At 46.2% G+C, this 12,969-nt stretch overlaps 1 protein-coding gene across 1 annotated transcript; it reads left to right on the forward strand.

The window, feature by feature from the left end:
* The first annotated feature begins 5,481 nt into the window (after positions 1 to 5,481).
* FGF3 (fibroblast growth factor 3) lies at positions 5,482 to 11,383 on the forward strand. Its single transcript, XM_075426910.1, has 3 exons — positions 5,482 to 5,740; positions 7,699 to 7,802; positions 11,051 to 11,383. Exons 1-3 carry the CDS (start codon positions 5,482 to 5,484, stop codon positions 11,381 to 11,383), a joined length of 696 nt encoding a protein of 231 aa, XP_075283025.1.
* The last annotated feature ends 1,586 nt before the right edge of the window (positions 11,384 to 12,969 follow it).

The raw sequence follows: 12,969 nt of genomic DNA on the forward strand, positions 1-12,969 counted from the left end.
TCATGCACGTGGCATTTCCCTGCTTTCAGTTTTAACCCTCGTGCTTGGGCAGCTCCATGCACAGACCTGGGCCTGACTCCTAGGCCTGTCATCTGCTTTTACAGCTTGTTGATCCAACCACGGCTTGGAGAAAGAGATCTTTTCTCTTCAGGTAACCCAATTCCAGAAGATCTGCAGAGCTGAGTGAGATCATAACAAGCCTCTGATTGTGAAAGTAATGGGGGGGTAAATTCTAAAAGTAGCAAGAGATTTATCTGAGTAGCAGGTCCTTTAGGTACGAAGTGCAATTACATCATGGATATGGGCCAGATACCTCTTTCAGGTACATCACACTTCTCTAAATCTAGAGAAATGCTTTGAAGCCAATTTCAAAAACATGTGCTGAATTACCAAAAAAAAAGAGCAAAGTTTTTCCAGGAGCTCAGGCTGTTAAGTGATGACAGAGTTATCAAAGGTGTGAAGCAGGTAATCTAATCTGGTCCCTGAGTTATCAATAAATTACATTTCTATTGTTTTTACACTCCCTCTCTCCTAGACATCCCCATTTCCCTCATGTTTAGTTATTTTCATGGCTGCAGTTTACAGTTCTGTATTGGTCTGAATATCCCTATTGTAGCCTGGTTCGAGCCTGCCACGTTACGGTCATCTAAACTGCACCGTCGCACATATTTCGGTAGTGTTACATTTCTTCTACTGTTCCCTTTGTTTCTTGTATTGAAAAGAAGCAAGCAACAAAGGGAAGAAAGAGACTTCAAATTTTTATTTAATGTTGCTGCATTCATTGTTTTGGAAATTTCCATTCAGTAAGCCATTAAAAGGTTATCTGAGAACAAAGCAAAATAATTTTTCTAGTAATACGATTGGGCCTGATCCAAATTCACTGGCATTAAAGAAAAGGCTCTTCATGAATTCTGTGGACTTTGAATGAAAGATTAATCCCTCGGTTCTCAGCCAAAGAACTCTTGCCAATTTTAGTAGAAATCTCCTGGAGTAAGGCACTTCGGCATTTGTATCTTGGTATCCGAAAAAAATAATCATGGAAATAATAGTAGTAGTAGTAGTAGTAGTAGTAGTAGTAGTAATAATAATAATAATAATAATAATAATAATAATAATAATAAAACAACCAGAGAATTTAGCAGACCTCAGTGATATCAGTAGATCACACATGCTTTTATACTGAGAAGTTGAAAATGTCTAAATTAATTTATTGTCTGAAGTGTAATATAGCAGTAGCTCACGCAGTATGTATAGAACCAACTGTATCATCCTGCATCAGAAGACCTCAGATTGTTTGTCCATAAACTGTCAGAAGTAACTGCAAACATGAATAACATTTCGTATGAGTGGATAAAGGAAAAAAGGTGGTATGCCTCTTATTTGTTTAACATTTCCTTCAGATGATTCTTTCTACCTGTTTTCTTTTGAAATGATCTAAATCTTATTTTCTCCACCTGAGAAAGCAACCTGAACCCTGAAAGCCATGAATTTACTCCCCAGAGAGTTGCTCCTCCGCTCTCCCTTCCTCCCGCTTCCTGGGAGTTCATAGTGTACGACACAATAAACGGTATTGCCTGCACGTATGGAACCGGGTAACGTGATGCTGTGTGGTCTGGAAAGTCATTTAAACAAGATTATATTGTTCACGGGGTGCAGAACAGCCCCGCTAGGAAACCACAAAGAAAACAAGATAGAGCTGAATAAAATCAGTTGAATTTTTGAGCCTCTTCCCAACACCAGCAGGTGTGAGGGCAGGAAAGTTGCGTTCGGAAGCAGACATTAACACGTCGCGAGTAAACACCGAGTAACCACCGAGGCTGTGTTTTCCCCGAGACCTTCCCACGGTCCACATTTCAGCTAGGATGGACTTTTAATTGGTGAAGGAAGGCCTTTTTCTTTTTTTTTTTTTTTTTCCCCTGCTGGGGGCTCCACCCACCGCCTCGGTATTTATTGCTCTACAAATTGTAACTTCCTTCTCGTTAGAGTAACGGGCCGGTCGTAAATCAGTGCTGGGGGCCGGGGGGCGAGGGGCGGGCGGGTGCGGCGCCGGCGGCAGCAGCAGCAGCGGCGTTGGACCGCGGGGTAAAATCCGATCCTGGTTCTCGGCAGCATCGAAGCTGAACTGTTGCAAAACGCGTGTTTGTAAAGTTTATTTCAGGTTACAGCGAGCTGATGTTTTTAAGGTGGGGGGAAGGCTTTCAAAATTTTGCCCTCCCCTCCCCCTCACTGTTAACGTTCATGCAATGCTTGAAATATGCGTTGCTTCGTCATAAAGATCTTAGACGCACATATGCGAATATATGGTCCTTCTCCGAGGGTAATCGCTTAAGAGTACAAGTGCTTTGTGTGCTTACAGCACGCACGCTGCGAGCATGAACGCATCTGTCTCAAAACACTCGCGTTTACCCAACGACTTGCCAGGCGAAATGCTGGTTTTATGGCTTAACTGTAAGAAGGCTTAGAAATATTGCTTTAGCGAGATCAAGCATAAAGAATAATAGATACCTAGCATGTTCCGTTTAAAATCACACGCTTCGAGTGAATTAGTAGATCATTATCGGTTGTAACTCTAATTTAGTTACATACGGTCTAGAGTCCATTCTCCCCTCCACATAAGTAACAGACTCAAACTGCTCGCTGATTATTACTTTGGGGCTACAAGGAGCTCTGGGGCATAATTAAAAATATTTCCAGAGAGAATCGGTAGACCACATCTGACGTCCCACCCCCTGTTAGAATCAGACCACATCAAAGGGACTCTTTTTGTTTTCAGAAATGGTCACCAGACAACTTGAAATATACAAGAGTGGGCTTATGTTTTATTGTATAGATGTATGACTAGAGCAAAACGACTTCGGGTTGCTTGCTATTCAGTGTCGTACCGAGTGAGACGAGGTAACTGCAGCCGTTTGATATTTCCGTGGAGGTCGCATTCATTTCATTTGAAAGGGAACCGTTAATGACAGACCTAGAAGTGTTCCCCTCCCTAATAAGTAGAATACACATCGCTTGGGAAAGCCTGCCTGTGTCAGATGCCCAGGGCGGAAAGACTTGTAGATGATGGTGCTAATTATGAAAATGTGATCAAGATGGAAGCAATTTGAGCAAAAGTCATTAATGTGTTAGTCTTCCACCCACCAGTCTTTTTGGTTTATTAGTGCGGTGGGAGGCGGAGAGGGGGGGCGGGAGGAGGAACTTGCGGGATTGGGTGGGTTGGTTTTTTTTCAGAGCACTAATGAAACATGCCCTGCAAATCCAAAACTGTAAAATGTCAGCTGCACATCTACAGGGCGATGCACCAGGCTCGGGACGAGAGCTGAGATTTGCTCGGAAGAGATCGCTGTAATTACTGAAAGTAATCACCTTTCATCTCGCCTTCGCGCGGTGCCGGTGAAAACATCTTTCGGGAGACTCGTGGCATGTTCCGAGATAGTTCTCTGCTACCTCTTTTGTCTTGTAGCTCCTCAAGGTTACGAGTCCGTAGGACACGATTTGCCTTGCACCCCCGAGAGAGGGGTTTTGAGGGGGGGTTCTTCTTTTAGGAGGGACGGAAGTATTTGGCCCGCGAGTAATGATGCCCCCCCCCCCCCGCCGCGCATACACTCCAAAATTGGGGTCCTGCATGTCTACGTGTTCATATTTTTACGTCGATACAGTACTTTAATTATTCTAATTTCCAGTCGGTTACTTTTACTAAATATACTGGATCTACAGGACTGCCTGCCTGGAAGTGGCATTGCAGAAGAACAGCAATAAAGAATTAATTGTACAAACATTTATCATCCCTAGATCAAACTCTCCTTGTGAGGCTGGGGCTTAACTTGTGGAGAAGAAAAGGGGGAGGAAGGGGTGGTAATGGCGGAGAGGGGTGCTTGTGGGTTTTTTATGTGTTTCCTTTTATTCCAGACGACTATATAATGAAAAGCCTTTTAGCCCTGGAGAACTACTAAATATTAAGCACAGCTTAAAACACGGAGGAGCTTTGGAGATCGTTTTGTTGTCCTCCTGCCATTCCTTCTAGGAAAAGGTCGTATCCCTTAGCTCATTTTCCCACTAGTAAAAGCTTCCTTTTTTTTTTTTTTTTTTTTTTTCCCTAAGATCTTCAACGTGTAAGGAAATCCTCTTGCTCTACATAGGAATGTCTTTAAAAATATTTTATAGACCTCTTCTTGTTCAAGCATTCTGGAAAAAAAATTTATATTGATCAAGGTCAAACGCTTGAATTCTGACGTGACTCACTTCAAAGGTGTGTTTGTGTGCCCTTCGAGCACATTAATACTAATTATCTCTCAAACACTTCCCCAAAACTCCTACTGCCTGTTTCAGATGCAAATCTAATTAACGAGCTGCCTTTGAGGAGCACACAGGGACAGCGCAATTCACGGAGCTGTTGAACCTTTTGCCTGCTTTTCTATGTATTTATAGGTAGCTCCATCATATTTTGAAAGCGTGGGCAGTCGTGTGAAGCTACGCGGCAGCGAGTGCAGATCTGCTACAGCTAATGAGGCTTACCAGGCACCGGTGTTAAGAAAAAAAGGATTTAGCTCCAACCTCTTGCAAACGCATTCAGGGACGCGTGGAACAACACTCGCCGGGCCCTGCTTCGTCTGGGTTAATTCAGAAATGACTAAACCCTGAAAGATCTGTCTAAATAACGCGTGTTTTTTTGTAACCGTGAACTGATTGATTCGGTAATAACGGTTTGCTTCCGACGCCGGGGCCAGGCTGGAGAAATCCTGACGCCTGAGCTCGCCCCCCCTCCAGCCCCCCGAGAAGCCAGGACCCGCACCCCTCACGCTTTCTGCCTTCAACGCGGGCATTTGCCGAAGCCACCTCCCGAAGACGTTTGCTTCGAGCGTCGGTGTCCCCGTGTGTCCCGTCCCCCCCCCCCCCCCGGGGGTGCGCGGGGTGCCGCGGAAGAGATGCTGTGTAATTTTATCCACGCTGCACCCTGGGAGTTCACACGAGCCTGATACCTTTCGCCTCCTCCGCTTTGTATCAATTGGCCGCAGATCAGGCCATTGTTGCGGGAAGCTGCTTTTATTTCCATGCTCCGTCCATCAACTATTTTCCCCGCCGTCTCTTTGCCGAAATTCAGCGGGTGTCTCTCTCTCCCTCTCCCCCCCTCTTTCTCCCCCTCTTTCTCCCCCTCCTTCCCCCCCCCCCCCCCCCCTCGCCTCCCTGTCCCTCCTGCATGCCGTCTGTCTATCTGGAAACCCAAGGAGAAGGCTGACCACGGCAGCTCCGTCTAACGCAAGCAGCTGGGACTCTTCGGTGGCCTTTGCCGATGCCTATTGATCTGAGTAAATCTGAGACAGATAAAAAGGGGACGGATCGAGGCCGAGAAAAACTTGCCGGTGCTTCGCGGCTCGAACCGGCGTGTGCTCCGCAACTCGGGAGCGCTGCGGGCGAGGCGGCTTTGATGGGACCCCCAAGCCTCCGTCTCCCCATCAGACCGAGCGCTGCGGTCGTCATGCCACGATGGTTATAATCTGGATCTTGTTCCTGAGTTCATTGCGGGAGCCGTGGTCCCCGGGGCGGGCCGAGGGGTTACCCGAGCCCGCCGGATCCTCCCCGAGGGACCCCCGGCCGCGCCGGGATGCGGGGGGCCGCGGCGGAGTCTACGAACACCTCGGGGGAGCGCCCCGGCGCAGGAAACTCTACTGTGCCACCAAGTACCACCTCCAGATCCACCCCAACGGCAAGATCAACGGCACCCTGGAGAAAAACAGCGTCTTCAGTGAGTACCGGGCGCGCCTCTCCCCGTCCCGCTTCCCCCGGGGCCGGGCTGTGCGGGGAGGGGGGGTCTCACCCTCGGACCAATTGCGTCCTGCTCCGGCGGGCAGGCGGCGGCGGGGGCTCCCGCCTCTCCTCCTGCCCAGCGCTGCCCCGGGGCCGGAGCTGCTGCCCGGAGACCGGGGCTCCTCGGCGTGGACCCCCAGCTGCCGGGGCTTTCGTCCCTTCCCCTGGTCGGGCTCCCGCCTCGGCGTCTCGGGAGCCGCCCCGCCGGACCCCGCAGCTCCCTCTCCGTGCCCTCGCCCCCTCCGGCTCCCGCGCCGGCCCCGGGGGCTGGCGGGCTCGACGGGGCAGCCCCGCTCTGCCCCCGGCTCGATCAGGGGACTCCCGAGCGGAGCCTGCGGGGCGTGGAGACCCGGCAGAAGGGCTCGGTCAGACCCCCAAACCCCAAGCTCCCCCCGATGGGGATGGGGAACGGGGCCCTGCGCATCCCTGTCGCTTGCCCTCGCTCCGCCGGAGGCTTCCCACGACACCCCCGCCCCGGGCCGGACCTCTGGGCTACCGGTGCCCTCACCCCTCCCCGGGGCCGAGTCCCGGTGCCCGGCCCGAAGGGCTGCGGGCTGCCCTCGCCTCCACTGCCCCCCCCCCCCCAGCTCTTCTCCCGCGGGGGGCTTGAGCTCCCACGGGCTGAGCCACATCTGTCCCCTTTGACATGTGCCGGGGATCGGCGGTAATTAAGATGAAACGGGATACGTCGGGAGTGAGGGGGTTTGTGCGAGGGCGGCAGAAGGGAGGAGAGCGGGGATCCGCACCACCCTGCTCCGGGGGGAGCCCCGGCAGCCCCCGCACCCAGCCTGGCCCCGGGCACAGCCCGACCTCCGGCCCCACCGCTCGGAGAAGCGTAAACCCCGGCTGGCGATGGCACACAGAGATAGGGAGACCTCAGGGATCTTTCTGAAGTCCGTAAAGGAAAACCACTATTTCCTAGAGGAAAACCCCCTCGCTGTCAAAGCCTGGAGGAGGCATCCTTCAACAGCCAACCGGTGCCTGATTCAAAACAGCTGTACCAAAACCACTCCAGCTCTCCCAGACACGGACCCAGCTCTGCAAAGGGGAGAGGCCCGGGCTCTGCTTTATCATTGCCGAAAGGCAGCAGTGGGTTTGGGTAGAAAGGTTACCTCTTGCCTCCAAATGCTCATAGAAGGTACCGAGCCAGCTGGAGAACTGAGACCAGAGTCTGAGCGAGCCAGCTTGAGAGCCCTGTACATACAACATAGCAGGTCGTGAGCCATTTGTGCCTCCGTCAGCATCGTGGCACCTTCGGCTGGACATAAACATTTTGGCAGGTATTGTGCCATCCTCACCTGTCACAGTCTTCTTGTGTCTGAGACCCCATATTCGATGCCCTGATAATCTTCTCCCTTTACATGGACAGCCATGTTCTCCGTGTCTGGAGGGCTACATTGACCTCTTAAATGACAAGCTCCTTTCATGATTGTATACACGGCTCTAAAATGCAACCAGCTCACTCTGTTTCACCCTCTGGAGACCTCAGCAAGGGCTTTGTCCTGAAATGGACAGCTTTGTGACTGATTTCAATAAGTCAAGAGCTCTTGTGTTCCTAAGCATTAAAGAGGATTTAAACTTTTTTATATACATATAGGATTAAGTGAACCTCTAGTTCAGTGTCAGATCTTTCTCATTTTTAAAAGAGCTCAATCTCAATCAGTCATCATAGGGATTTATTGTCAAGCTTGTCTCCAACAATTCCTGCACTGTCATTGGTTTATATTGTTTCAAAGAACAGTCTTGTTTCATTTGCATGACAGCACTATGCTTCTGATGTGAGCTAATGATAGCTGTGAAATCATGCTCTGCAGGTAAGCAGTTATTCAAACGTATCTTGAAAAATTACACATGATGGGGAGCAACAACAGATCTTATAATTGTTTCTGCTTCTAGGTATTCTTGAAATAACTGCTGTCGATGTTGGAATCGTTGCCATCAAGGGTTTATTCTCTGGCAGATACCTGGCCATGAGCAAAAGGGGCAGACTTTACGCGTCGGTAAGTTTTACTTCAGACTGGCATATGCCTGCCACTTCCTATGGGGAGAACAGGTCAGAGGGAGCACTGATTTCTCATAAATAAACATTTATAGAGAAAAGAGTAATGTTATAACAGATTTCTGACTGGAACTGTTACAGGCAACCAATCAGTATATTTCTAAAAGCAGAAAGAAGGTGCGTTCTTACTTTCTCATTGCCTGTACAGCCAGAGACAGAAGCATGTGATTGGCAAAGAAAGGTGTTTCACACGGCCAAAGTTCTGGGCAATTGGATGCACTGATAAAAACCTCAGGAGCCAGCCTTTGCAGTGCAGAATATCCATGTCTATTCAAAATTATCCATATTTATATTTGATGTGGATCTTGAACACTAGCAGAGGGTATACATGTCAGATAAAGAACATCTGAGGATCTCTGTTACAGGAGCAGCCTACTGATGGGAGTTGCTTTGCACAGAGCACTTGGAGGGGCAGTGAAAGACTTTACAGGTACTAAAAGGCAGGGCTATAGCAACAAAAGGAAGTAGGAGAAGGTGCAAGAGGATAAAGATGGAAAAAAATACCTTAGTCTCCTCCTATGTCCTCATTTTTTGTCCTCATCTTGGAGGTAAAATCTGGCCTCTACTGACATTAGTGGGAGTCTTGCCTTTTCCGCCCAGCCGATATTTCCCCTCAGTGAATAAAATACTTAAGCTTAGATTTCCCCACATTCAGGGGCATACTAAAGTGCATTTGTCAGGGCGTATTCTATACACGTTGTCTAGCTACTCGAATTTCTTCCATTGTCTTTGATTACATCCCTAGCAATCTTGTGATCTCTTACCGTACAACAGCCATACTGTGGAGTTTCTCCAGGAATCCTGTGGTATGGAAACAGATTTGAAGAGGGCAAAATACGGCTACGTGAAATTTGCTTCCTCCAGCTAGTCATTATATGTAATTCTGTTGATTTGAACAGCATGATATATCCTCGAACTATGAGAGCTTTTTCCATGTGAATGCAACCTAAGTAACACAATCAACTCAGTTGCCTCCCCGGTTTAATGTATTTTACTCCACCTTTTCAAGAGTGTTCTGATAGTGTTTACGACCCAGCTTCTGTAACATACCTCATGTGATGTACACTGATTAAAGGGCCTGTGTGTAAAGATGATGATTCTTTGCTGGTGCAGAGAAGCAGACCACAAACAATTCTGGCAAAGAAAAATGCAGCTAAAGGACATATTAGCTCTGCTGTGCCAAAGCTAGGGCTGGCCACTTCTATGCTTCCAGTTAATATTCTGATTAAAATAGAGATCGTTTTCAATGGAGCTCAGAGCCAGAGTCTGCCCCAAAGAAATCAATGAGAAGGATGAGTGTTCAAATTTTTTCTCACTTCTCTCTCTTTCTTGTTCAAAATAGGTATGTTTTTCTTCCAGATTAATTAAAGTGAATGAAAATAAGACTAAAAAATTATGAGCATAAAGCTCCTCTCTTAGAGTAAAGTCTAGAGTAGGACAGACCAGAGACTGGTCTTGTCATTTTAGTGTGAGAAGCATAAGGCCTCCTGAAGTTTATTCAGCAGTCATGTGCCTAGGAATATCAGCCGTGAAAGGTTTCTGTACAGCTAGAAAAGGTAATTTTTGCTCTTCCAGTTCAGGTTTGAGAGAAGCTGTTTCAGACTTGTGCTTCAGAGCTGAAGGGACAATGCAGGAAAAGCTGTTCCACTGCAGCATTTTCACAGAAGCAGCAAAGGATGAGGGCTCAGCTCAGGAGAAACTTCCTGGCTTTGCTTGCCTAGAAGAAACTGACCAACAACTTTACTGATGTTACTGCGCCAGGAACCCGTGCAAGGCTCCTATTTCAAATAAAACTGACTTCTTCGGGGATAATTATACAGGGAGAATTTTATGAAATGGCATTGGAATAGCTCCATTATCCCTCGGATCACCAGTTTTCCCATGTTAAGAAAATGAGTTTGTTGAATCCACAAAATTCCTTTGTGTCCTTAGCAGATTATGATAATCCTCTAGGTTTATCCTCTGTGATAAACACGCTACAACCAGAACTGAGGCAGACAGCAGGACAAATCTGCCTACATATGGGCTCCAGCACCACAGCATATGAAATCCTTGTCCTTGGAAGGAAGGGCACTTCCGTTTTACAGCTGTGAAGCTGAGACATGTGGAGTCTTTTAAAATCTTGTTAAATGCCTATCAGCATTTCTGGTGAGTGAACAGCATTAAAGACATGTTGTTAATGGAGCCTATGGCTTTTCTGGCCCCTGCCTGGCTACCTGTGCCCTTTCCATGCCCTCCAGAGAAAATAAAAAACCTCCGTAAAGACCATGGTAGCAGTTCCCCTCTGCCTCTGTGCCTTACACACGTTAGATAATGAAGTCTTCATCACACAGGTACCGCAGAGACGATTATGTAGTTAAGAAAAGATGTACAGTGTGGGAGGTCCTTTATTTGCAGTGTTTCTACTGCTCCCAGGGAGGAGGAAGGAGCTCCTTGTGCCAGGCTTTTACACACTGTTTTCTCTCCGTCAGGGACCGGATGAAAAGAGGCACATTTGACAGATCGTGTAGAATATGAGCACCCAGGATGGGTGCATATTCTCCCTTATAGTTTGTGATAGGGGAGCAGCCTAGTGTTTTGCAGGAACACGCTGGTGGACAAGGTGTACCTTCATTTTATTATTCCGAAGCAAAGAAAGAAGCTTCATAAAGAAGCTGTTTACCGCCCAGATATCTGTAACAAACTGGATGTAATAGACTCCAGGTGTATCTAACTAATATACCAATTAAAAAGCCACATTTTACATTAAACTGTAAGATTTTACCTTTTTAATAGATGTCAAAGGTTGTTAGGCAGCAATTAAATTATCTGTCCAGTTCACAGGCATATTTAGATCTGTAAGCATAAAAAAATTAAACCTACAGCTGAACAACCAGCAGAGCTATTATTTCCTATTCACATGTCATTTTTTGTTTTCAAATTGCTTTTTGGCCTCTTTCTGTCTCCGATCCACCGAGTATGCTCACACTGCTGACAGGGTGCACCTTGGTGCACAGCAGTTCAGGCTCGGCGCTTCTCTTCCCCTCGCCTTTTGTAGCACCAGTCTGAGTTTTTCTTACCACACGTGTTGCTGTCCTCATCCTAAAACTGAGTAGAGTCTTGCCTAAGACTTTCATCCAGTCTTATGGAGGTAGAAGAGAGCTGTTACCCTTATAGTCTTTCTTAAACTTTGTCATGTTTTCTTTACAGGAAAATTATAACGCAGAGTGTGAGTTTGTGGAGAGGATCCATGAACTGGGTTATAACACCTATGCGTCCCGTCTCTACCGGACTGTACCGAACAGAGCCGGCACCAAGCGCAAAGCCAGTGCAGAAAGACTCTGGTATGTTTCAGTCAATGGGAAAGGACGACCCAGACGGGGCTTTAAAACACGCAGGACACAGAAATCTTCTCTCTTTCTGCCCAGAGTATTGGATAACAAAGACCATGAAATGGTCCGACTGTTCCATACAAACGTGAAATATCGAGAGAGTCTCCTGAAGCCCCCAAGCAAGAACCAGCGAAGGAGGAGAGGACGCTGACAGGGGCAGGGAGAGCTTGTATGGGGGCTGGAAGTGACTGAGAGTCTTCAAAATAATACTAAAGAAACTAACAGCTGTGATTGTATGACAGGCGTTAACAAGGACATTTTTTATACACTGTATAATATAACTGAAAGTCACACCACTTACTTTTAGCTATTGTAGAATTACTATTTGTGGTAAAAGAGGTGTAAAAGAGATAAACTGAGGCACATTCAAATGTAAATTAGTTGGATGTAATAATTTTGTCAATTATTTTCACTTTTTATTTTCTAAAAAAAAATTGTCATTACTAGTATTTTCATTCTAACTTGCCATAGGGTTTCTCAGCGACCCTGTTCTCCCAGATCATGTGAATATTTTACACTTACCAATTTTGTATCCACAAAGAAAGCATAGCACTTTCATGGCTCTTTTGGCAGTTCCTCATAAAAGGCTACATTCCTATTATTATGGAGTACAGGAGTTAGAAAATTGGTGTATTTTTTAACTTACATATATTTATTTTTGGTTTATGATCAGTCAGTATAAATTATACATTTTTCATGACTATCAAAGTATAACTACAAGCTACTTCAAACATTTCAAGACCTACATGTTACTAGAGTATTCTTTAATTTGTTTAATTAAAAATCCAAGACACTTGACCTTGCCATTCAAATAAATGAATGTTGGTAAAGTGGCATTTGCATTGCCCAAGCTTTAGCAATATATACCTGCTTACCAATTGATGAATCCTTTCTTAACATAGGACCTAAACATGATGTGAAAGCGGAGTGTGTGATGTGGACTGAACTTGCAATATAGGAAAATTCAGCACTGGGGATGAGAGTCTTTATCAGGTACTTCTGTGTAGCTAAGTTTTCTACAGGAAGTCCTAGTTCTTGGTTAAATATGTTTTAACTGTTTGGGGGGGAAAATAACAGCGACGTTGGACATCCGGTAGTGACTCAGTGATTTCAGGTGGCTGCTGTGTTCTGATTTTCTGTTCTTCTCAAATGCTTGATATTTTCAAAAGGTAATCCTAAACTGAAAGCTGTAAATCCAGATGAGTTTTAACGATCTTGAGTTTTGGTTCATTCCACATAAAAATACAGTTCTACAAATTTTTCTACTCTGTTTCTGGATGTTAACTTTTACAAAGTTGAGGGGAGTCCACATCACGAGTTTAATTCTGAGCAAGAGGTTGAGCTTTAACTATTTCTCTTTACAGCCAGGAGATGAAGGAGTAGTACAAAGATTTAGATGTGCTTGACAAGCACAAATAATGGTAATTTCAGTGCGATTTGGCCTTGTGCTCTTCGCTTCCTAGAACTATGTCTTGATACGGCACAGCTGGAGAAAAGAGACTGCACTGAAGTAAACATGAAATTAGAATTTAACAAATGATCTTTAAGCAAAATACGACATTATACAGAAACAGACAGGTGCAAATCCTATTCCTGGTCACATTGACACATAGATCTTCTTGTGGGCTACCTACTGCATACCAGTATGGTCGTTTAAAACCCTAAGGGGTGAATTCTGCGAGAGAAAGAAATAAAATGAGTCCATAGAATGAGTTTACTAGGCTTGGTAGTTGTAGG

Source organism: Opisthocomus hoazin, chromosome 7 (assembly GCF_030867145.1).
Source record: "Opisthocomus hoazin isolate bOpiHoa1 chromosome 7, bOpiHoa1.hap1, whole genome shotgun sequence".
NCBI lineage: Eukaryota > Metazoa > Chordata > Aves > Opisthocomiformes > Opisthocomidae > Opisthocomus > Opisthocomus hoazin.

What these genes read in the sequence shown, in the direction of transcription:
- FGF3 (XM_075426910.1), top strand. Translation starts at nt 5,482, where the DNA reads ATGGTTATAATCTGGATCTTGTTCCTGAGTTCATTGCGGGAGCCGTGG. An exon ending in GGAGAAAAACAGCGTCTTCA is followed by an intron (nt 5,741 to 7,698) that starts GTGAGTACCGGG and finishes TTCTGCTTCTAG; the next exon opens with GTATTCTTGAAATAACTGCT. An exon ending in GGGGCAGACTTTACGCGTCG is followed by an intron (nt 7,803 to 11,050) that starts GTAAGTTTTACT and finishes TTTTCTTTACAG; the next exon opens with GAAAATTATAACGCAGAGTG.